We start from the raw sequence: 22,536 nt of genomic DNA on the forward strand, positions 1-22,536 counted from the left end.
CACTTTTTTGCTTATGATTTTGTTGTTGAGGGTTTTTTTTTTCCTCTGAGTTAAATCTTTCCCTCTCTCATCTCCCAGGAAAAGCTGTAACAGAATTAAGGTGAGGAAAAAAGGAAAATTTACTGGAACCGGTTCAGTGTAAGTTGCCAAGAATCTGAAAATTACCCTCTCAGACAGGTCTGTATTAATTCCCCTGATGCAGCAATGATAAATCCTTATTAAAAAGGATAACATAAGGAGATTTTACCGCCTATAGGAAAACTCCTGGTCACAAGCAATGAGGAAGCTCATCTCCCTCTTGTTCATGATCAGAGCGGTTTGCAAATGTGCGTGTCCTTCCCCAGGAGCGCGGTGCTGACACCAGCCTCAAGTGTGTGATGTTACGTTGTTCAAGGCACGGATACGAAGCAAGGCAAGCCCCATGTCCCATGGACAGTGACTCTGCGTTGGCAGCAGCACTAAATCTCTGCAGATTCACTGCTTGTGCTGGCTCCCCATCTCTCTGGAAGTCCAGCTATCCTGGATTCGTCTGGGATAGAGTTAATTTTCTTCCTAGTAGCTGGTACAGTGCTGTTGTTTGGATTTAGGATGAGAATAATGTTGATAGCACGCTGATGTTTTAGTTGTTGCTGAGCAGTGCTTACACTGGTCACGGACTTTTCAGCTCCCCATGCTCTGCCAGGCGCACAAGGAGCTGGGAGGGGGCACAGCCAGGACAGTTGATCCAAGCTGGCCCAAGGGCTATTCCATACCATATGCTCTCACGCTCACTGTAGAAACTGGGGGGGTTGGCCGGGGAGCAGCGATCGCTGCTCGGGGACGGGCTGGGGGCATCAGTGAGCGGGTGGTGAGCAATTGCATTGTGCATCACTTGTTTTGTACATTCTTTTATCATTATTATGATTATTTCTTCTTCCTCTGCTGTCCTATTAAACTGTCTTTATCTCAACCCACGGGTTTTACGTTTTTTCCCAATTCTCTCCCCCATCCCATCGGGGCAGGGGGAAGGGTGAGCGAGCGGCTGCGTAGAGCTTAGTTGCCGGCTGGGCTTAGACCACACCACCAGCCCTGGGAGCACCACGCAGGCAGTAATTTAAACGAAGCAGTTTTTGGCCTCTGACCACGTCAAGCGGCATGAAGGTACGTGTCTCGCTGGCCATGCTGACGAGAGGGGGGCTGGGAGGGCTCCTTCCCTTCCCACCTGCAAATGCAACTCGTGCCCCACACAAGCGATGGGTCAGGCAGGGCAGGGAGCCTCACGTGCCAGTCCTTAACATTTACGTGTTATTTCCAAAATCACTGAGCTCTCTTTCTCCTCTTCACTTCTTTATTCATGCACCATGCTACCTTGCTGGGCTGGAGGGGGGAAAAACACTCTGCTTGCTTCTCGTCACACAGGTTGAACCTGAGCCTTTGCCAGAGCAATGTAAAGCTGTAGCTATGGAAACTCCCTACCCATTTTTGTGATTTTTTTTTTTTTTTTAAGGCAGGAACATTTATCTCTTTGGAGATCCCAGGTGGGGCTGCTGGTGCCTGCGCAGTTGTTTGGGCAGCACCCCGGGAGTCAGCCGGTGTCACGCAGCAGCCGGGGCTGGAAGCACAGACCCAGGTCACACTGCAGGGACTCGGTGTCACAAGGGCAGAGGAGCGGGGACTGTTGAGGAATAAGCGGGTTGCACGGACAGCCGGAGCCCAGGGCGGCTCAGGAAACGGCGTGTGACAGCGGGGTGCTGGGGGGACAGTGTGGGGCTGCTGGAGGTGTCACCAGCCATCAGCCACCCACCCGCAGCTGGGGGGGCGAGGACAGAGGGGTGCTGGTCCCCCTCCTGCCCATTACTGCGGCTGGATGGGGGGGTCCCTGGAGCTCTTGGGTTGCTGCATTTAATGAGCACCCAGGAGATGGTGCTCCCTGCTGCCTCCACCCCAGTCTGGGTCCGTGAATCCTGAGCAAATGAGAGCGAGTTGTGCAGCTCGCAAAGACTTTAATCTGCCAAGGATCTTCCCGTCCCACGGAGCTCTGTTCATACCTCTTGGAAGTGCAAAGCCGTTGGATTTACTGCTTACTGGAAACGTACACTGTACGTGTCCTTCCTTCCCCAGCCCCTGATCGATGGCTCATTGCGTCTCAGGATCGCTGGCTCATCGGTGTCTCAGGACAGGGGCCGCTGGGTCAGGTGTGGGGACTCATCCTTCCCAGTCACCGGCGCAGGGGGTGGAAGGAGAGTGGAGCTGATCCCAGCTCGCCGCTTACCCAGTGCCTGGCCTGGGGGAAGCCACCTTAGTCTGGAAATGGGCTCATATTTGATAGATTTCAAGCAACCTAGCTTCAAAAGCAGAGCCTTAACCACCCCGAGGCTCAGTTTCCCTGTCTGTAAAATGGGTATTGGCATAGCAATGCTTTCCCTCTCGGGCATGACACTGCTTCATTTGCCAGAGCCAGACAGGAGCAGGGGCCGGAGGCCCTGGGCTGAACCAGGGCTTTAGCTCAGATGTTGTGCAAAGGCTGAATGTGCAGCTGGGGCTGGCTGCATTGGCTGCTGCTCTTCACGGTGCTGCGCGGGGCTCTGCATGGCTTTGTGGCTGCCTGAGGCAAAAGCTAAAGGGTGCAAACACAAGCTTTGAAGCACGTGGTGTTTCTAACAGCACAGGGCTGAATCCCAGCAGGGCTGACTCAGTCCATCTCCCCCAGGCAGGCTGCTGCAATGTCTTCCCATAAGAATGAAGCTCCATGCAGATGCCACGGCACGGCCAGAGCCAACAAATCCCCGGAGCTAAAGCAGCCGCTGCTGGGAGGGCCACCATGAGAGCTGCCGCTCCTGTTGCTTTGCAGGGCCATCAGAGGGTTCCAAGACCTTGCTCTCCCTCTGCGCAGTGTCCCTGGCCCGTAAAAGCTGTGTCCCCAGGACCATCGTGGATGGGAGTGCCGGACCCATCCCTCCTGCAGTGTCGGTGCCCCTGGGGCCAGGAGGCAGCTCCAGCTCCCAGCCAGGGTTGCAATCTGCCGAGAGCTCAGCCGGCGGCTCTGTGCGACTTTTCCCATCCGCATACCCCAGCAGTCCCGTCTGAGCCACGAAACCCTGCTCTCGAGGCATCTGCTGGGAGATGTGACAGCGGAAAAGCTGGTGTGAGCTATCGGTGTAAGGCACCGGGTCCCACAGGGCTCCCCTGGCTGTGTCAGGCTCTCGGGCAGCAGGGCCTGGTGTTCAGCCTGAGGAACTTTCAAAATCCAGGTGAATGGAGCAGTTCTGGAAAGACTTGCTCTTTCAGAAGGACAAATTCTCTTTTTTTCTTGCACCTCTGCATTCTCTTTTCTTGATGCACCTTTGGTGCATCATTTCAGAAACATTTTCTGACCATTTAGGCTTTTTGATCTTTCTGCCGGCGCTCCAGCAGACTGTGCCTTGCTGGGGGGCTGCGGTGAGCTCTCCCGCGGGACAGTGATGGAGAGGGAGCAATGCCTGCTCGGAGAATTGCAGGAAAAAGTACTGATCAGGAGTGAGATTTATCGTTAGTTCTCAGTAAGCTAACCCAAGCTTTTCAGGTTGGCCAGGGGACATTTCCAGCCTGCAAAACTGCCCTGCTAAGGAGAAGTCCCGGGGTGGGTGGGTGCTCCCCACCCTCTGACTTATTTCCCACTCAGCAGTGATTGCGGTAGCTTATCTCAAGCTGCTAATACCAAAACCTGCTCTCTCTGATGCTAATATCTCAGGCTGACTAAACCATAATTCAAGAGGCGATTAAATGATGCAGGGTGGAAAGACAGCCTGTCTTTCTTTTTTCTTTCCTTTTTTTTTTTTTTTGAAGGAGTTTAGGCTGCTTATGTGTGTTTGGGATTACGGCCTGCTTTCCAGCTGATGTATGGAAATAATTCCTGGTACTTAAGCAGAGTGTGATTGTTTGGGCAGTGAAAGGTGGGATTGGGGAGGGTAAAACCCTCTGGTGTGGTTTGACAGCAGCTCTCAAATCCTGACAGGGACCGGCTGGCTGCGAGCCCCTGCTGCGGCAGCTCACCGAGCGCGGGGTCGACCCGGAGGCGAGTCCATCACGTCTGCACCGGTTCCTTCCTTGGGCCTGTTTTTTGGGTTTACCTCTCCTGGATTGATGCGAGCGTAGGGCTGGTGTGCGGGGATGCACGGCTGGGCAGTGCTGCCAGCATCCCTATCAATATCGATAGCATCCCTATCGGTGCTTTATAGGATGTGTAGTTTTACAGAGCGTCAGAAGGGCAGAGCAGGGTGAATATACCCTGCTTTAGTCCAGGCGACGCTGAAGTGTCTGCAGACACCTTCCCTTGTCCCTTTGGGACAGAGATAGCACCTTTGGGATGGCCCCAGGGGCACTGGAAGGGGATGTTCCCGAGGGCAGCGCACACACCGTCCGGGTGATTCAGCGTTTTCCCCCCGTCCTTCCCCAGCAGCACCACTGCGCTCTGTTTAGCATCTGCAGTCATTTAAATTCATGCCTGGAGTTCTGCTTAGTAAGCCTCAGTGCCACTTTGATGAGCTGTGCAAATATTATTTTTCATTAGGCGTGATTTGGTTGTATTAAATGACATTATTGCCTCATTATTGCGAGAACACATATTCCCTCTCACACGCCGCTGGGGCAGGCATCCCCTAGATCGATGCGCTTTGAAGGCAGCCTGCGTAAGTGTGCTGAAAATTCAGATGGCTCACTAAGTGCCAATCTCTGCTTTAAAAACTAATAATGGTAATTGGTGGGAGGCGTTCCCTAATTGTCCCATGAGCTTCAGGAAGACCTGAAATTTGGAGTGGCTGGTGCTGTATGATCTATCTCCCGAATAGCCTGGGCCTCCTTTGCTGGGTTTCATTGCCGATGAGCTGCTCTCGCACAGGAGTACAGCCTGGCTGCTCTGGCAGTGCCACCGCTAGCAGGGACACCGGCAGGGACACGAATACGGTGTGTCCTCAGCATATGGACAAAGCTTATACAACTTCTTGGAAAAGCAGGGGCTTTTCTATGAGTTTTTGGGCTGCCGTGCGATATTTCACACAACACTTTGGATTATAAAATTCTGGGTTTTGATGACATATAATATTGTTATTATAATTCGTTATATCAGATGATAATAAGAGCAGAGAGAAGGAGCAGGTCACCGTGACATTTGGCTGTCCCCGTTCCCCATCTCAGCCTGAGCATCGGCACTACTGCAGGAGCGCTGGAGGAGCATTTCTGGCTGTAAAGGGCTGAGCTGAGAATGGGCAGAGAGGAGAGGAACGGTCCCCAGCCCCTCCAGTCCCCTGGAGGAGTTTATCGGGGGCTATGATTGATGCAAATACGGGGGATACATCCCCGTATCGTCCCAATGCTCATCTTGCATTAGCCTGATGTACCTCCAGGCTTAACTCTCACTGCCAGGGCACTAAAACCGGCACGGGAGAGCACCGAGCCAGTGCCTGCGGGTGGAGAGGGCTCTCGCACCCCAGCTCTCACCTTTCCATGGTGTTGTCCTCCTGCCCTTGGCCGTTCCCAGGCACCCCATGAGCCGTGGTCCCCGGCAGAGCCTGCCCCGAGCTGCTGTCCCAGCCCTGCCCGAGCCGCCCCGTGCCGTGCGGGAGCCTGGAGGTGGCTGGGATCCTGTTCTGCAGAGCTCAGCACTATTCCAGCAATGTGCCATCTGCTGAATAATTTATCAGGCACTGTGTACAGATTGCCTTTGAAATGTGTTTTTTTCCGGGTCTGGACATCAGTGGGAGCTGTATCGGGGTCTGTCCCAGCGGGCAGGAGGGCTGGGGGTGCTTAACTGGGGTGGAAACTGCATGGGTCACTGCAGCCTTAGCTGAACAGGCAGCTGTGAGTTACCTCTGTAAGAGTACCGGTGACCTCTGTAATTAATTGGCTTCAAACCAGGTAACTGCTCTAAGGCCACCAGAAAGGGCCATGCAGTTTCAGGTGGGTGTGAAAGGTTTTGCTCCCTGTTCTGATTTGTCCTTTAAAAGCCCACCGCAGAGTTACAGCCTGCAAGTGCCTGCCCAGACCCGGCTGCATCTCCCAGGCGGTGGAGCCCTCTCTGATGAGCCATAGACTCACTTCCAAAAATCCTTCCTATTCCAGGGACTATCAGTAGCGGTGCAAACCCCCCTTTTTAGGGTAGGGAAAGAGCCTGACCTCTGCATTGCCCCTGAGCACAGGAGCCACGCTGCAAAGGGCCGGTGTCCGAGCAGAGATGGGGGCGAGCGTGGTCCTGGTGGGTGCAGGTGGGAGGATGGGGCTGCGGGGATCTCCGAGCCATCTCCAGCACCCAGGAGAACCCGTCTGCTATGGAGCAGGCTGGTAAATTGTGAGTAGCGTTCTCCAGACAGGGGACAGCAGGGAGTTAAGTGCCCTCTGCTCATAAAATGTTCAAAAGAAACGTGGAGTATGGGGAGCCTGGAGATACGGGGGGGTCCCACACAGGATGCACTTGTGGTGAGATGGGGAAGCGTTGATTGCTGAGACATGTCTCGTGTTGAGGAGTGCTCAGGTGGGCTAGCCGAAGTGATGGGTCCGCAGGCATTGAGCCCCCATGCGCCCCTTCCCCAGCCCACCCGCCATCGAGCCTGGCTGTTTAAATCCCCGCTGTTTACGCAGAGCATCAGCCCCCAGGCCAGGAGTGCTGCCGTCAGGAGGAAGAGAGAGAAAGCAAACAAAAGTGATGCAGGCCTTCTGCTTAAAGTGTTTTTCATATGGAAAGCCACGTTCTCCGCCTGTGTTTCTGGCAGCTGCCCTGTCCGCTGGCTCCGTAAATGCAAAGTCTTCTGCTGGCACACTGCCCGGCTGTTCCTAGCAGCCCAGCTCTTATTCATTGACTGGGTAGGATTACAGGAACTGGGGGAAATGCAGAAATAAGGCTGCATTTGCCACCAAACTGTTTTTGGCTTCTAACTTATTTGCTGCATTCCCACCTCCCAGGCTGGTGGCCGTTGGCCGGGCAGTGGCTTGCCTTCATGCCGGAGTTTACCCTTGGGCAGAACCGTGGCACTTAGGTAGCACTGGGGGGGGCAACAGGGGAGTGTAAGCCAGGCTCACCCTGAAACTTTGCAGCATCAAGGGCTCGGATCCAGCCTCCTCTGCCCCAGCCAGTTTGTTATAGTGTGATTTCTGGTTACTCTGGGCCAAGGTCCTGGGCCCCGAATGCTGCTTGGGGGAGCAGGGGTGGAAAGCAGCAGCAGCAGCAGCAGCAAGACCCCGTGTCTCGGGGAAGCGGCGTCTCGGAGAGCCGGCATCAATCGCGTGCTCTCCTGTTTCCCCGGCCTCTTGCTGAGCTCTTTTCCTTTCTTGTGAAGTGAGGCTTGGTCAGAAGTGTTGGCATCAGGGTTCATTGTGCAGGGATGAGCTGGGAAACGGCCGCATTGCCCACCCAGGACAAGACCTGCAGCGCTCGTGACCCTCCACCACGGAGGGCCAGACTCATGCTCCCCCTGTACACAGCTGCTTAACGCCCAGTTCCCACGTAGGACTTAATCTTCCCAACCTGAACGTCCTCCCCGTTGAGGTCCCTCCCTTGGGACTTCTCCCCACAGCGACCCAAACAAGCTGACCCACCACCAGCCACTGCACACGATGCTTGGAGGAGGGTCAGTGCCGGCAGCATGGGGACCCTGCCCGGGGGGGCCGTGCTGGCGTGCGGGGTTGCTCCCCCCTCAGAGGCCCTTCCCGGGTGCGGGAGGACACCCACGCATGGCAGCAGGGCTCGGTGCAGAAACGACTCGGCCAAGCACACAGCACGGCCAGGGATGTGCTAGTGCAGAGCAGAGCCAAGACGAGGCAGGATGGTGTTACTTCAGGACACAGTGCTGGCCTCCTCTGCTCCCTGGGAAGGGCGGGGTGGGTTTTTTTTCCTTTTTTCTCTCCTTTTTCCATCTTGGCCATTTGGAAGCGCAGGGCAGAGCTGATCCCCGCTCCCCTCTGCACATGTGAGACCACTGTTGTGATCAGCAGAAGAGCTAGGATGGGGGCCAGAGGTCTCATGCAGAAGATTTGAGCTGTGTCCCTCGAGCGTGGGGTGTTTCTGGCTGTGTGTTTATTATAGCTGGGGTCCAAGCTCCTGCCTGCTCCAGTGCTGGGGTACCAGGCATGAGCAATCCTGCCAGCACTCATGTCTGTGCTGCCAGTTGTTGTTTTGTACTGGTTTTGGCTACTTTGTTTAAATCTCCAGCCTCTGGAGTCAGGTGAATACGAGCAATTCCCAACTTCCTTGTTAAATAGAGGGCTGTGCTGCTTCTGGCTGCGGAGGAAGCGGGTCCCAGGGCTGCTGGGGGATGCAGGCAGTGCTACAGTAGGACAAACCGTGGGCTACAGCTCTTTGTAGGTAAGACAGGGTCTGCTTGTGCAGGCACAGTTTCAGTGGGACCAGGACTCCCTTTTTTTGGTGCTTGCCATGACAGCACTTCCAGCTAGTGCAAAAGGCTTTGGGGTGACTGTGTTGCCCTGGGGATGGGATGGGATGGAATGGGACGGGCGGAAGCCCCGTTCATTTAAAGATCTGGCCTGAAGACTATTCTTAACACCCGCAAATCCTAGAAGCTGGCTTAACTGGCCATTTGACGGTCTCTTAAAGAAACCTTGGAGTGGGCTCCTTAGCAGTCCCCAGGTCTCCTTCTCCCACAGCCTCGGCAGGCAGGGTCAGGCCAGTCCACAGGAGCTGGCCATGGCTGGAGCGCTCCAGCACCTGGAGCTCGGCGTTTCGGAGCCACGGTTAGCCGTGCGTTAGCTGGAGCCCTCGGATGGGCTGCGCTCAGCCCCCCCCGACTGCTCTGAGCCTTCCTCCCACGCAGGCTCCCGAGAGGCGCGGGCTGCACAGCCGGTCTCCGCAGAGCCGGCCCAGGAATGAGGTGCAGCTGTGAGCAGCCTCTCCCTGCACCGGGCACCCGCAGCGGTCCAGGGGCCGCGTTGAAGATGCTGCGGGGGGGTGACTCGGGATGATTTCTCATCCCTCCCCTTCTCCTTTCTGCATTGTCAAGTGCAATTCTGTGCTGTCCCATTCTCTGTTGCTCGTGGGAAGCTTCCCCCACATGCTGCAGCACGTCGGGAAGGTCCGTCAGTCCCTCGTGGCAGTGCCCAGGCAAAGGGGTGAGCAGAGGCTGATGCAGCCCTGGCTCCTAGTCAGCAGCGCAACCTCAAAGCCCGCGTCCTCAGCCATGGCAGGGATGTGCAAGGAGTGTCAGTGAGGACAGAAGCCACCGGTCTGGGGCTGGAGCCGACGGAAGCTCTGCTTCTATCTTCTCCATGCTGCAAGGAATAGAAAAAGCCATTTTTTCACACCCTGGGACTTGCCAGCCACTGCAGGGATGGTGCCGCTGTAGCTGCAGCAATAGATGCCCCGGCAAAAGCAGGCAAACGGCACAGGATTGTGTGTAAAACCAAAAAGCTCATCCAGGAGCAGCCTGCAGCAGCCATGCAGTGACCTGTCTTCGGTTTGTTGCAGCACGAGCTGTCCTTTGCGCGCTGGGAAAGTGAAGCAGGGTGCCGGGGAAGGGGGAGCATTGCACCCAAGCTCCTGTCTGCCCGCACCATCCCCTGTCACCCCCGCGGCCCTGGGGACCGCTTTCCTACAGCAAAGGGCTCCTGGGCTGGGGGCAAAGAGCCTATGCAGAGTTAACATCCCCCCGCAGCCCCTTCCCTGCTGTCTGGCAGCGACGGAGGACGTGCTGGGGGCTGGATTTGGATGGGGTAGAGGGGCTGGCGGGGTTCAGGCATCCTCGGTAGCTCGAGGGCTCCTAACGTTACCGAGGGGCGAGGAAGGAGCCAAGCGACCGTCTGCTGGGACCGCGTCTCTCGGTGCCTGCGTTCCTAATACCAGGGCTCCTGCATACTTTCTCCAAGACCACAGCGGAGCTGCAAAGCACTTCCTTTTACCAGGATATTTATTACTAAATATATGAATCTGGGAGCCTGTGGAGCGTGAAATTAGGAACAAATGTATAAAGGAGGTCTAGACAGGAATTGTTCTGCTTATGGGCCTCCACATGCTCTGCTTTCCTCCCCCTTTGCATGCTGGAGAGTTTAATGCTTCCAGGTACGCAGCTTTAATCAGACAAGTATGTTATGGGAGGGAAAAAAGAGTGAAATGCAAATGGTCTTCTTCTGGATGGAGTGGTGGCTGCGATGCCACGTCTGGCTGACTGTGGCTGGACAGAAACCTCGAAAATTGTCTCTGTGTGACCCTCGCTGTCCCCCTGGGTTAAGTGACCATTTAATTAACCAGCGAGGAAGCCGGGGAGCCCTCCCTGCCCAAGCCCTGCCCGCCACCTTTCATCTTGGGCTGGCAAGGAGCTTGCTAAGATGCTGATCCTCTCTGATGGGTGCAGCGCCCGTCCCTGAGAAGCTGCAGGGCTGAGCCTGGCCACCCCAGAGCCAGGTCCTGCGCCGGTCCTGCCCTGGGCCCCATGGCAGCACAGAGATTGCAAATGGGAGCAGCAAAGGACCCACGGACGGGCATTTCCAGCCGGCTCTGCCAGGCCAGTGCATGCACCCACAGCACCCGGTGCAGCCCGAGGTCTGCAGCTGAGTGCCTCCATCCCTCTTTAAACAGTTTCTAAATCAGTAATGCATTTTTTTGCAAAACTTTCCCCTGACTGCGTTCCTCCCCCCCGAGCCTCCTCAGAGTATTTTGCCCAAGGAATGAGGGCAGGATTTGGCCCGGCGCTTGCCCCGTGGCCGCGCGGTGCGAGAAGGCGTTCAGATGTCGTTATAAATTACCGTCCCTCCTACAGCGCTGCTCAGCAGCAACATAAAATGTGATACTGCTTTATCCATTCAGCACTTACCCAACTTTAGCAGGACATTAAGCGCCTGAAAATATGCCACAGATTTATTTTCTTTGGAAGCGGGTTAAATCCCTGACAGATACAGTTGCTTTTCCTCGGGTGCTGAAGTAATTTGGGGCTGGGGCGGCTGGTTTTTTGTTTTAACCTGATAGCATGAGCTGGAGGCCAGCTTTGTTAAAGCGCTTGTAGAGTAGGTGGTCAGGGTACGATTTCTCTCTTAATTTATGTCGCTTCTCCTGTTCCCAGCCCAACGCTTGCAGCACTGAAGGGCTGCTGGAGCTTTAGCTGCAGAGTGATGCTGGCGGTAGTGCCGCTGTCTGCATAGCTGCTAGCAGGTGTCTGTAGGCAGGTACGCTTCTCCCCAGCATCCTTTCTGTGGCAAAGAGCTCGGCCTTATTCTGCACAGCATGAAGAGCAGGTCAAGCCCTCGCGAGCTCTCGGAGCAGAGATGCTCAGAGCAAGACCCATGCTGGCATGGCGGGGCTCGTGCGGGGCTCGTGCACAGCTCGTGCTGTGCCTGATGCACAGCGTCTGCCTTCTGGGTGAGCCCCGCGGTGCAAGAAGCAGGGACCTTTCACTGCTGCCAGTTCTGTGTCAGCACCCAGGTTCCTCCAAGGGGCTTTCCAGAGAGAGAAGGGTGCTGGTGGTACCCCAAAATGCAAGCGTGGGGCCAAGCTGAGCCATGGCATCTCTGCCATGTCCAGCACGCTTGGTCCCAGCAGCAGCACTTGCTGTGGGGGGAACGAACAGCTCGCCCAAGGCTGTCAGAAGCATCATCCCGGGGTGCCCCTACAGCCCCCCAACACTGTGGCTTGGCCGTGGCGAAGGCGAGGAGCTCGGTGCCTCCTGCGGTGGGCAGGCACATCCCGCACCCCAGCTCGCTGCTCGGTGAGGGGAGAGCGCCTGTCCCTGCAGTCATTAAAGGCTCGCTTAGCGGCCCCAGTTATTCCAAATTAAAATACCACATTGTTTTCATGGGGAAAATGGATTATAGGCTCAGAGAAAAATGTGTACAGCTCAGAAATCCTTACTGCAAAACTCCTTCTCCCATAACTGAGGCTCTCCGCCACCAGGCAGGAGCCAGGAGGGTGCCCTGAGTGCCACGGGCACTGGGCAGAAGGTTTTATTTCCCTTGGGTCCCCCTTCCCGCATGCAGAACAGCCCGGTGTGACCCCAGAGCTGCTGCTCACTAAATCTCTCACTCAGTGCACGAAGCTTTCTTTATCCCCCTGCACCTGCAAGGTGGCATTAGGGGGAGGATGGGGACTCCCTGATGGCTTTCACAAGCACCCGGTGCCAGGATCTGGCCCGATCCTGCCCATCACCTCCCACAGAGCCCTCCTGGTTTCTAGCCCCCCTGCAAACAGGGGTGAGCTGAGGGTTTGGGGACCTGCTGCCCGGTGCATTGCCCCACGCCAGCCTCACCCCAGCCCCGCCACACCCCGTCACCCCGTGCGCTCGCTTTTGCAGGCTGTTAATGGAGAAGAGGGCGGATGACAGCCGGGACCGTGGTCATCACAGGTGGAATATTAGCGACTGTCATTTTGCTTTGTATCATCGCCGTCCTCTGCTACTGTAGGCTCCAGGTAAGGTTGGGGGGACACGGCCCCAAAGGGTGCTGCGATGGAGAGGGGAGCCTGCGGGCAGCCCGGTGTCCCCTGCCTGCCGGTCCCAGGGCTGGCATGCACGGAGCAGCCCCTCAGTGACAGGGTGGGCAGTTTGGGATGCCGGCTGAGCCCCGGCCCCGCGGGGCCATCCCGTTTCAGTACTACTGCTGCAAGAAGGATGAGTCCGAGGAGGACGAGGAGGAGCCCGACTTCGCCGTGCACTCCCACATCCCGCCGCTCCACTGCAACCGCAACGTAGTGCTGACCAACGGCCCGTCCCTCTACGCCTCGTCACCCTTCGGCAAGAAGCCGGCACCGAGCCGGCCCAGCTGCCCCAGCTGCACGCCGTACGAGCCCCCCACCTTCTTCCTGCAGGAGCCCCCCGAGGAGCTGCACAATGGGGGCGACCGGGTGAGCTACAAGACGGTGAGCCAGGAAGATCTCGACCTGCCCGTGAGCGTGGCCAACCTGCAGGCGCTCAACCCCAACCGGCTCTCGGCCATGCGGGAAGCTTTCTCCCGTAGCCGCAGCATAAGCACCGACGTCTGAGGCACCGGCTGCCCACCCAGCCCGGAGCATCACATCGCGCTTCGCCGCTGCTGATGGGGCTTGTAACAGCGGGGAGAACTTTTTGAAATTCATGGAAGCGTTTTGAAAAAGAAAGAAGGAAAAAAATTTAATGTATTGCTACGTTCTGTAGGCAGTGACGTGCTAAATGGCAATGTAAAGGGGTAGCAAAAAAATAACCGAAAGGCGAGCGAGGGGGAGGACAGTTGCAGCTGGAACGCTAGGTTTTCTAGTGCTGCGTTGCATTTTTTTTTCTTTTATAAAGGGGATTTTGATATTGTGCGTCCTTTTATATGGAGTAAACACCACCCCCAGCCCCACCCCCCATTCAGCTGGAGCGCCGAGTGACGACAAGCAAGTAATGGGGCACAGGGCTGGCTGCAAAATGGCTCGTGCTGTACGTCAGTGGGCATCTGCTGCCATGTCGTGGGGGCACGCTGCAGCCGACGGCTCCTGGCCCTAGTGTGCGCACACACACACACACACACACAAAATACACGCACCCCATGGTCCCATAGCAGAGCAGGGCTGCTAATGCCCACCCTTCTGCCACCCGCTCCACGCTGCAGCCGTGCGCGTGTGTGTGTGTGTGTGTGTGTGTGTGCACAGCCCTGCCCTGTTCCCAGGCTGTCTCACTCCTCAAGTTGGTCATTTATTCCCGGGTGACAAGGAATAAATGACCAGGGTTAGGATGGGCTGGGTTATAACCCAGGGTTAGGGTTATTCTCTGGGTTAGGATGGCTGGTGGGTACACAGCCTGTCCCTGCCCCGGAGCCCCTGGAGCGGCCCCACAGCCCCCCTGATGGAGGTGGGCTTGGGTGGGGGGTTGCAAACCCATTGCATTACCTGGCCATGGAAATAACACACGGTGTGGTTTCGGATGGAGGAATATACCTGTCGCCACCCCTCTCGGACTAATGACTGTCCCCGCTCCGAATAATGCCATACACGATTTCTAATCGAGGGCTCTGCGTGCTGGGTGAGCAAGAGCGTGACCATGTATGTGCCCACCCCTCCCTGCATGCACATTTTAACATGCATTTGGGGTTTTTTTCATTTAAAAAAAAGGCCATGACATCTTCTCTCCATCCAGGAATGTGTCAAAACCCTTTAGATTTAGGCAAAGCCACCTCTTGCATTTTTCACCATGCCATTTCCCATGGCTGGGCAGCCTGGCCAGGGCTGCGGCACCGGCTCTGCCCCAGCTCCGCCGGCCACCGTGGATCCGGCCAGGGCTGCGCTGGCAGAGCAGCAGGCGTGGAGCCGGCCGCCGAGCGTGTCCCTCTGGGCTAAACGTGCTGCAAAGGAGCTGTTTGGTTAATTCAGTGCTTTGGGAGGAGGAATCACTCATCGCAGCAGTGCCTATGCGGGGACTCTCATGCTCTGGTTTCTCCTGGCTGTCTTGATTCCTCCCCTCCAACCCTGCAATACTCACGGTTCGTCTGACAAAACACCCTCTTTCTCCTGGATTGTGCATTATTCAGGTTAAAAGCATTGCGCTGGACTCGGGGACGGCTGGCTCAGCCGCAGCGGAGGATGGACTGGCTGCAAAGAGACTCTAGTGGCCTCAGCGCTGTGCTCTGGGTCAGCTTTCCTTCTTAAAGATGTGATGGGAAGAAAAAGCTGTTGCTTCAGCCCCATCGGCTCACAAACACTCTTTGCAGCCCAGCTGGATATTTTACTTTTAACCGCGAGGGCTTTTAATTCCACAGGAAATCTTTTGAAGTACAAGTCAGTCTTTGCAAATGAGTATCTTTGACTTTCTCGGGGGTTTCTGTTTGGGGCGGGGGGGCTGGGTTTGGTTTCATACATGTTTAATATTCTGGGCTTGGTCCCTGCGGTGCCACGTCCCGGGAGCACGATGCCTCTGCTCCGGGGGGACGGCATCCACTGTGGCCACGCTCCTGTGTATAGTTCTTACCGGGGTTTGTTTCAGTGCATCGAGCCCTCCTCTTCTTTGCATCTCTCGTGACCGTACTTCTCTCGCCAGCCTTCCGTTCTTCTTTTTTTTTTTTTTTTTCCATTTTTCCTTCCCATGTAGCTTGGAAACTAAGCAAACGGTTGGTTGATCACCTTCACCTGGTGATCTGTTGTACAGAACTTTGGGAATCACAGAGGGGGGAAAGAAAAAAAACAAAAAACAAACAAACAAACAAAAGAAATAAACTACTTTGACATGGGTTTTGAGGCTGGCCTTTTCGTCCCTGCATCTTCAAACGCCGGGTGGTGTTTGCAAAGCTTTCACCCAGGTGCAGGGGTTTCCCTGCTGCTGAGGGGAGCAATGCAGCAGTAATTGGGGTGCACGCACCAGTACGGGGGATGCTAAAGAGCGTCGGGCCCGGCCTCGGCGAGTCACGCCCGCAGAAACATGGAGTGATAACCGCCCTTGGGAGCACGGAAAGGCCCTTTGCTTGCTGGCACCGTACCAAACCTCTTTCCTTGCAAGCTCCTGAGAAGCTTCAGGGCTGCAGTTCCTAAAGCCACACACATAACCCCAAAGAGCCCCTAACCCAGGGCAACCATCCCAAAATCCCCAGCTCCCCCGCTGCTGGACTGTTCCTTGCATCACTGTCCAAGCAGCCGCGATTCCCAGACTTAGAGCTGCTCTGCCCTCCCCAGGCACCAGCAAGTTCATAGCCCCAACTCCAGTGTTCCCAGCACACGGGGCAAACGCCCACTACAAACTGGAGAATAAAACAAGATACCACCATAAATATGACAACTTTATTAAAATATACATATGAGTACAAATTAATGATTATATGGATAAAGTTCACTGTCTGTAAACAAATATATTAAAAAAGAGCACGTCTTTTTTGTGATATAAAGTGCAGTTATGTTTCCATATTATATACAATATGTCAGCATTACGGGGGGGTTGTAAGGACTATGGAACTAACATTTGATTATAAGATAAAATTCTCTGAAAAAGTATACACCTACATATTACAAAAAAAGGGCTTGGGCTTGAGTTCATTTAGTAAACGAAAATCAGCTTCCCACCACGTTAAATGCAGCCAACGAGAGAGCGCAGGTCTCAGGGATAAATTAGGAGAGAGGCACTAACGCCCTTTGCGAAGGGAAACTTGCACTTCACAGAGTTCACGCCTTCCCATCGTCAACCCCAAACTTGCATTAGAGGAAAGAAACCAAAGGACAAGACCTTGTGAAACACGGGCATGTGTCTGCAGTTCGGGGGAATCAAATATACACGACTTTATGTACAGCTCTGATAACGAGGGCTCCCAATGCACAGCGGTAGCGGCTTTGCAGCCGAGCCATGCCGGCACCGTTCCTCTACACGGGAGAGGGACAAGGAGAGTAGTTCTGCATCGGGGGGGGGGGGGAATCAACCCCAAAGCATCCTTAACACCAGTCTGTGGGATGTGTAGCGCTTACTAAATGGTATACAGAGCCCTTGCTAAGGGAGGCGCAGCCCGGGGTGCCGGCCCGGCGCGTGCCGCGGGCGCTGCCGGGCACTAGGAGTGGGGCACGCGGCAGGAGCGGCAGCAGGCTTTGCTGTAGTACCAGTGGCTGCACAGGTTGACTTTGATGGCCAAAGCGCAGTTGGTTCCTGCTTGGTCCTGGCAGCTGTCGTCTGGGGGAGAGAAGGCAAAAGGCACCCATGTGGAAAAGAAAGAGAAAATAAACCGTTGCAAGCTCATGAGCTCATTTTTCCCCCGTACGCAGCCTGCCCTAAACACCATGGGCTGTGCAACACGTCACCCCGGCTGCAACTGCCACCTCCCCAATATCTGGCAGAGCATCCCCTGGAAAACACCATGGAGCTTCTCCATAAATATCATTGTCAACCTAAGCAAAGGCATGAGAAGGCTGACCCATTTCATCACACCTAGCCTGGCCTGGGGAGTCGTATTTGGTCCCAGCCCCAAAACTCAAGCTCTTCCCTGCGAAACGGAGCTGCCCAGGGATTGCTGGAGCCACCAAGGGAGCCTGGCACTGAGCTGCCCCCAAGCCAAGGGCCTCCCACGGTAGGGCACAGGGTGACCCAACACACTCACAATTCCTGCCCCAAAAATGCTATGTGAGAAAGGGAACAGGAATCCAGCAGCATTACAGCAGGAGTTTGGGGCAAGTAAGCTGCTGGAGAGAGGGAGCAGGGCAGAAACCACTGTGAAGCTCTCCCAGCTCCCTTCAGAGCACTATGTTGCTTCAAACCCATAGGATTTACAGTTATATATATATAATTTTGCTTAAAATCCATAGGACACATGAAACCAGGCTGCTCCTAGGGCAGGCAGCTTGCTACAAGGGGGCCATGAGGCACCTCGCAAGCACCGTGTCGCATCCCCGACCCTGCCGGAAAGGCCAGCCAAGGGCACCCAGCGGGTCCAGAGCCGAGCCAGGAGCCAGCCCCAAATCTGTCTCCCATTTTCATGCTTTTCTCCCACACGGTCCTTATTCCCAAATCCTATTAAAGAATTAGAACGGCGTGTTCACTAAAGATCATAGGGGCTTTGAGCCAGCAGACGAGTCAGATAATGAGATAGTTACAAATCCTGCAGCACATTTGGAGACCAAAAATCATTAAAATAATGGCACAGACAAAACTTCCTAGACGTTAGCTGGAATCACACAGAAGCAGCACTCGAGTCAGCTCTCCAAAGCTCCCTTTTATCTTAAGGTCAGAGCATGCTTCTTTTAACTCTCCCCTTAATTTAATGGGGTTACCTCCAGAATAGCGAGTCCATAGTGCCCCATTACTTGGGCACAGAGGGAGAGCTGTTCCCTTTACGTCCTCCCTGGGATGACTATCAGCTTGGGGGCTGGCGGAAGCTAAGATGCCAGGCGGTGCTGCTTGGGGGTGATCGGGGAAAAATAAAGCCTAAGGGGTGCTGCCGGTGGTGGGGCTCACCTGGGGGCTCCGTGGGGCAGGGCTGCAGGTCGCAGGTCTGTTTGCCCACTGGCTTCACCAGTGGGTCGCAGCCCCGGACGATGTCCTTCCCTTGGTAGCACTTCACGTCCCGCATCCTCACGCCGATGCCGCAGGTTTTCGTGCACTGGGGAACAGAGAGAGGGGATGAGGCAAGACCCTGATGTCGCAGGGGTCTGTGCTAAGCATGAACCTGCTAAAAAAAATTTTTAAAAAATGTTTGCTGAAGATGTCAGGGCAGGGGGGTGAACTCTTCCCCCGGCTGAATGTCTCAGCCCTGCACCGCTGGCCTCTTGCTCCATCTTTGCTGCCAGCAAGATCAGCCGCCTGCAGCAGCCTCTGCCCAGGGACGTGTGGATGCGCTCCCATCCCCTGGCACTGCGATCCTCCCTCCTCCTGCTGCCCTTTGCAAAGGGCCATGAACGAGCTGGCCCAGTCCATACGCTGCTCCGTGGCACCAGGGTGGCTGCAGCCCCCCGAGGCCGCGGGACCCTTCACCAGCACCCCAGGCGTGGGTTTGCAGAGCCGCTGCTGGGCCCGGTGCTTGCTGCCTGCTGCCCTTTGGATGCCTCGTCAGGCTGGGATTACAGCAGGGCTGCTTTGGCTAATTATAGGCTGCAACAACGGTTTGCAAGACTAAACAAAACGAGGCGCCTGGAGCACGGATGAGGAGGGCTGCATCAGGGAGGGCTTGCAGGGCACTGGCCGCAGCCCTTCATAGCTCCTCACCCACACTCGCTGGGCTCATCCCCACAGCCACCGAGCCCTGGCTGCCTTTGCAGACCATGCAGAGTGCTGGGGCAAACTGCATCCCCAGCCTCTGCATCCCCAGCCTCTGCATCCCCAGCCTCTGCATCCCCAGCCTCTGCATCCCCAGCCTCTGCATCCCCAGCCTCTGCATCCCCGGGGCAGTCATCCCACAGGCTCCATGCACACCCCACCAGCAGCTGCAGGGTAAGAGGGGAAGAAGGGGAAAAAAAAAAAAAAAAAGAGAAAGTAAAAAAGCCAAAGCTGACCCCAAACACCTCCTCTCATTCCTCTTCTCCCTGAGCACAGCCAGTCCCAATTGCACCGTGGCATGGCAGGCGCTCTGCCCCGAGCCGCTAGTGCAGCGAAAGGGCCCCCCTGGGTGCTGCCTCGGGGCGGCAGCCTGCAGAGCTTTGCCCATCTCCTTGGGTTATTTTGCAGGTGGTGTGGCCCTTGGTACGAGGGGACGGGGCACCACAGGCTCAGGGCAAGCGCATGTCGAAGGAAGGGTATTTTCCCCCCACAGATCCCCCAAGCTGCCCTCGGCCCCCTCCCCGCTCACCTCCGACCAGGGGGTCGTGTACCATTTGAAGCACGGCCGCTCAAAGCACGTCGTCTCCTCCACGGGCTTTTTGGTGACGTCGCAGTCGGCGGGGTTGCGAGTCTTGATCTTGCCATTGACGATCTCCAGGCAGAGCACGATCCTCTTCTTCACGCCCCGGCCGCACGTGGTGTTGCACTGCGGGGGCACAAGCGTGGCCGGCTGAGACCCACGCACCCCCGTCCAACCCCCCTGCAGGGCACCCCTTCTCCATTACCCCCCAAACCCAAGCCCCCGCTCCAAGCACCCCCCGGCCCAGGGGGGGCTGCACTTACCCGCTCCCAGTCCTGCGCCAGCCAGTGCGAGGGGCAGTTCTTGTCCCCGCAGGGATGGATGGCCAGCGGCTTCGTCTCCAGGTTGCACTGCGACTCCGGCACCACCCGCCCGTCGCTGGTTTTGCAGTACACGTGCCGGATCATCCTGCCCTGCCCGCAGCCGCCGCTGCACTGAAACCACACCGGGCAGAGCGGGCAGTCAGCGGCAAGGAAGGCAGCATGGCTCCGGCTCCATCCCCATCCCGGCGACAGGGACCGAGATGCCTCTGTGGGGCTCAGCTGCCTTCCCAACCCCACCTTCCCCAAATCACGGAGGGATCATTGGGGCTCAGCTTAAAATAGCTGCAGGGAAGCTCAGCACATCTTCCCCTGGGCAGCCCTGCTGCAGCCAACCCATCCTGCAGCCCCATCATGCTGGTGCTGAGCAAACTCAGCATCTCCTCGGGCCGGGCAGGAGGGGAAGCACCATGAGCAGGAAACCCTGGGGTGGCTCTCGAAGAGGTCAAGGCAAAGGGGACCAAGCAAGTGGCTGCAAATATTCCTCCCCCCACAAAGGGCCAGGCAAGCACTGCCCTGAGTGCCGGCGGAGCCAGCGAGTGCTCCCCGGCTCTTTTGCAGCCGCTCTTGCAGGGACGTACGGTGTTTCACAGCGCCGCTGCTGCCATGGAAACTACTTATTTTTAGCTGATGCTAATGTATCAAAACCTGGGTAAAAATAGCTTGGGATGGCTTGGGATGGAGGGGGTCTCTGTAGCAGGATTGTGCAGGAAGGGAAGGGCGGGGGGAGAAGAAAAGGGAAAAGGTTCAGGGGAAAAAAAAATGGGAAAAGGTTCGGGGGGGAAAAAAAGGGAAAAGGTTCGGGGGGGAAAAAAAGGGAAAAGGTTCGGGGGGGAAAAAAAGGGAAAAGGTTCATTTTCTGGGCATGGAGCAGCATTGTCAAGGTACACTGTGGAGCAGACAGACAGGGCTTTTGACACCCACTAAGGCCCTCAGCCAGGTCTCTCGGGGTTTAACCCCGCCTGCACCCCGTCCCAGGGAGCCGTGGGACCCCCAGGATGCTGGATCACCCCCAGTGCCGGAGCCCATCCGGCAGCTCATCCCTGCCCTGCGCAAGGAGGAGCCTTGCGAAGAGGAGAGCTCAGTGCCCACAAACGCCATCAGACCCCAGCGCTGCCACGGGCACAGAGCCGGGGCGGCCGGTCAGGGTGACCCAGCGTGGCCGCGCTGGCGGGCAAGTCCTGGTGACGAGACAGAGACTTGAGGTGACGTGGGGACTAGGAAAGCCCAAGCGGCCAAATCGTGTGGAGGTCGGCTCCGGGTGCGGGCTGGCTGCGGGTCTGTTGGAGCTGGGAGCTGCCGGGGAGGATGAGTCTGACCCCAAAACTCCCAGCACCGGAGACACAAGCAAGCCTGCAAGCAGGGCCAGCCGCAACAGGTCACGATGGCCACTCAGCCAGCCACCCCAGGGTCTCACCGGTCCCCAGTCGGAGACGGTCCACTGCCGGTCGCAGGGTGGTCCGGTGCAGTTCTTCTCGGCCAGGGGCCGGGCGCTGGCATCGCACAGCTTCTCGTCCTCTGAGCAGCGGATGTCCCGTGTCACCACGCTCCGCTCTCCGCACCGGGCTGAGCACTGCCGGGAGGGGACAGAGGGGACAGCGTCAGCAGGAGCTCCTGCTTTCTGGTTTGGTTGGTTGTTTTTACATTTTTAACATGAAACTCTAAAACCACACACTGACAACGCATAGGTGACTGTCTGTAAAACAATCAGTAGCAAAGCCACCCCTCTTCCCCAAAACCCCTCCACAGCTTCAGCAGTCAGGTTAAGGTGCTGGAGGGCTGTATCCTGCCCGGGTGCGGTGCAAGCTCTCCGCCGGGCGATGCCAGATGCCAGAAGGTGAAAACCCAAGGCACCAAAAATACCTGATCAGGGCTGAAAAGTTTTAGCTGGCACTTTGAGACAGGGTGAGATCTCCCTCGCCTCCTTCCCAGGAACAGCCAGCTCCTTTCCACCTCTTTGGAGAATGTTTTCCCCAAGCCGCACAACTGAGATTTTTATGCTGTGGATAAATTTGGCACCGCGCAGCCCCGTGACATTATTTAGAACTGGATTTGAGTTACTACAGTCTCACATACACACATTTGCTCCATGCATAACGTAAAGCAGGGAAAAGTGTCAACAGCACAGCGCTCAGACGCACCGCGCTGATATGTTAATCCTCAGATCCCTGAAATGTGCTTTTTTTTTTATGCCTATTTCCCCAGCCAACTTGGCACCCTGCTTCAGATGGGATCCAAATGAGATTAGCTTTGCTGCTGGCTAAGAACAAACTACTCCAGGACTGTCTCAAGCAATCTGTCCCTGACACATGCTGGAGGAGAATACAGATTTCTGTAAAATAAGCCACTCTGGTTTGCTACGCCAGTCAAAATAACGCACCAGCACGTGCACTGGGAGCTCCTCTCTACCCAGCTGGGAAAGTCAAAACATCCTGCAACACCAGGGAACACACTAGCCCCTCCATCGGCTTGAGGGAAACGACTCACCCCAGCTTGAAGAGGAAAAGAGACATTTAAATTATGACCAAGAAGCGTTTTGGGAGCCTCCCAGGAGGAAGAGTCTGATCCCTCGTGGTTTAAACCGTGGGACAGGTTCGCACCTGCAGACCGCTTGGCTCGGAGCTGTCTGCTCTTGCTTAGAAGGTGTCTGGGCTTGATTTGGGAGCAGGAACGACATTTGCTCCTTTGCAGAGAGTCAATGAGCGTGCAGGCTCCGGGGCACAAATGCCACACTCCACACGCAGCCATCACCATCGTGGGGGGCTGGCGGTGGCACCCTGGGCGAGCTTGGAGACGGGTACAGACCCGAAGTCTCACTCTCCCCATGCACGCCTGCTTCCAGAAGATATTGAAGAGGCAGGGCTGTTTTCTAGCAATGCATGGGGGCATACTTATACCCCTCCACGTGTTTTATATGTTCACTGCGAGCCGAGCCTGCACCACGAGCATCAATCCAGTGCAACACCGGTGGCAGCCAGGGGACTGGCTCCCGAGCCACCCAAGCTCAGAGGCCAGCCCT

At 56.2% G+C, this 22,536-nt stretch overlaps 2 protein-coding genes across 12 annotated transcripts in view; one reads left to right on the top strand and one right to left on the bottom strand.

The window, feature by feature from the left end:
- The window catches only part of FAM163B (family with sequence similarity 163 member B), a 29,145-nt gene extending 14,032 nt beyond the window's left edge, over nt 1-15,113 (top strand). For both annotated transcript variants that reach the window (XM_072883131.1, XM_072883132.1), the window contains exons 2-3: nt 12,240-12,355; nt 12,536-15,113. In XM_072883131.1, coding sequence (XP_072739232.1) covers nt 12,263-12,355; nt 12,536-12,925 — 483 coding nt within the window. In that variant the 5' untranslated portion in view covers nt 12,240-12,262 and the 3' untranslated portion in view covers nt 12,926-15,113. The remainder of the gene's footprint in view (nt 1-12,239; nt 12,356-12,535) is intronic.
- Nucleotides 15,114-15,645: 532 nt separating this feature from the next.
- Nucleotides 15,646-22,536, bottom strand: part of ADAMTSL2 (ADAMTS like 2) — a 28,838-nt gene continuing 21,947 nt past the window's right edge. For all 10 annotated transcript variants that reach the window (XM_072883232.1, XM_072883239.1, XM_072883231.1 and 7 more), the window contains 5 exons: nt 20,935-21,090; nt 19,461-19,631; nt 19,147-19,323; nt 17,820-17,964; nt 15,646-16,541 (listed from right to left, as the gene is read on the bottom strand). In XM_072883232.1, the coding sequence (XP_072739333.1) occupies nt 16,423-16,541; nt 17,820-17,964; nt 19,147-19,323; nt 19,461-19,631; nt 20,935-21,090 (768 nt within the window). In that variant the 3' untranslated portion in view covers nt 15,646-16,422. The remainder of the gene's footprint in view (nt 16,542-17,819; nt 17,965-19,146; nt 19,324-19,460; nt 19,632-20,934; nt 21,091-22,536) is intronic.

The sequence above is a fragment of the Ciconia boyciana genome, chromosome 18, assembly GCF_034638445.1.
Source record: "Ciconia boyciana chromosome 18, ASM3463844v1, whole genome shotgun sequence".
Classification (NCBI taxonomy): domain Eukaryota; kingdom Metazoa; phylum Chordata; class Aves; order Ciconiiformes; family Ciconiidae; genus Ciconia; species Ciconia boyciana.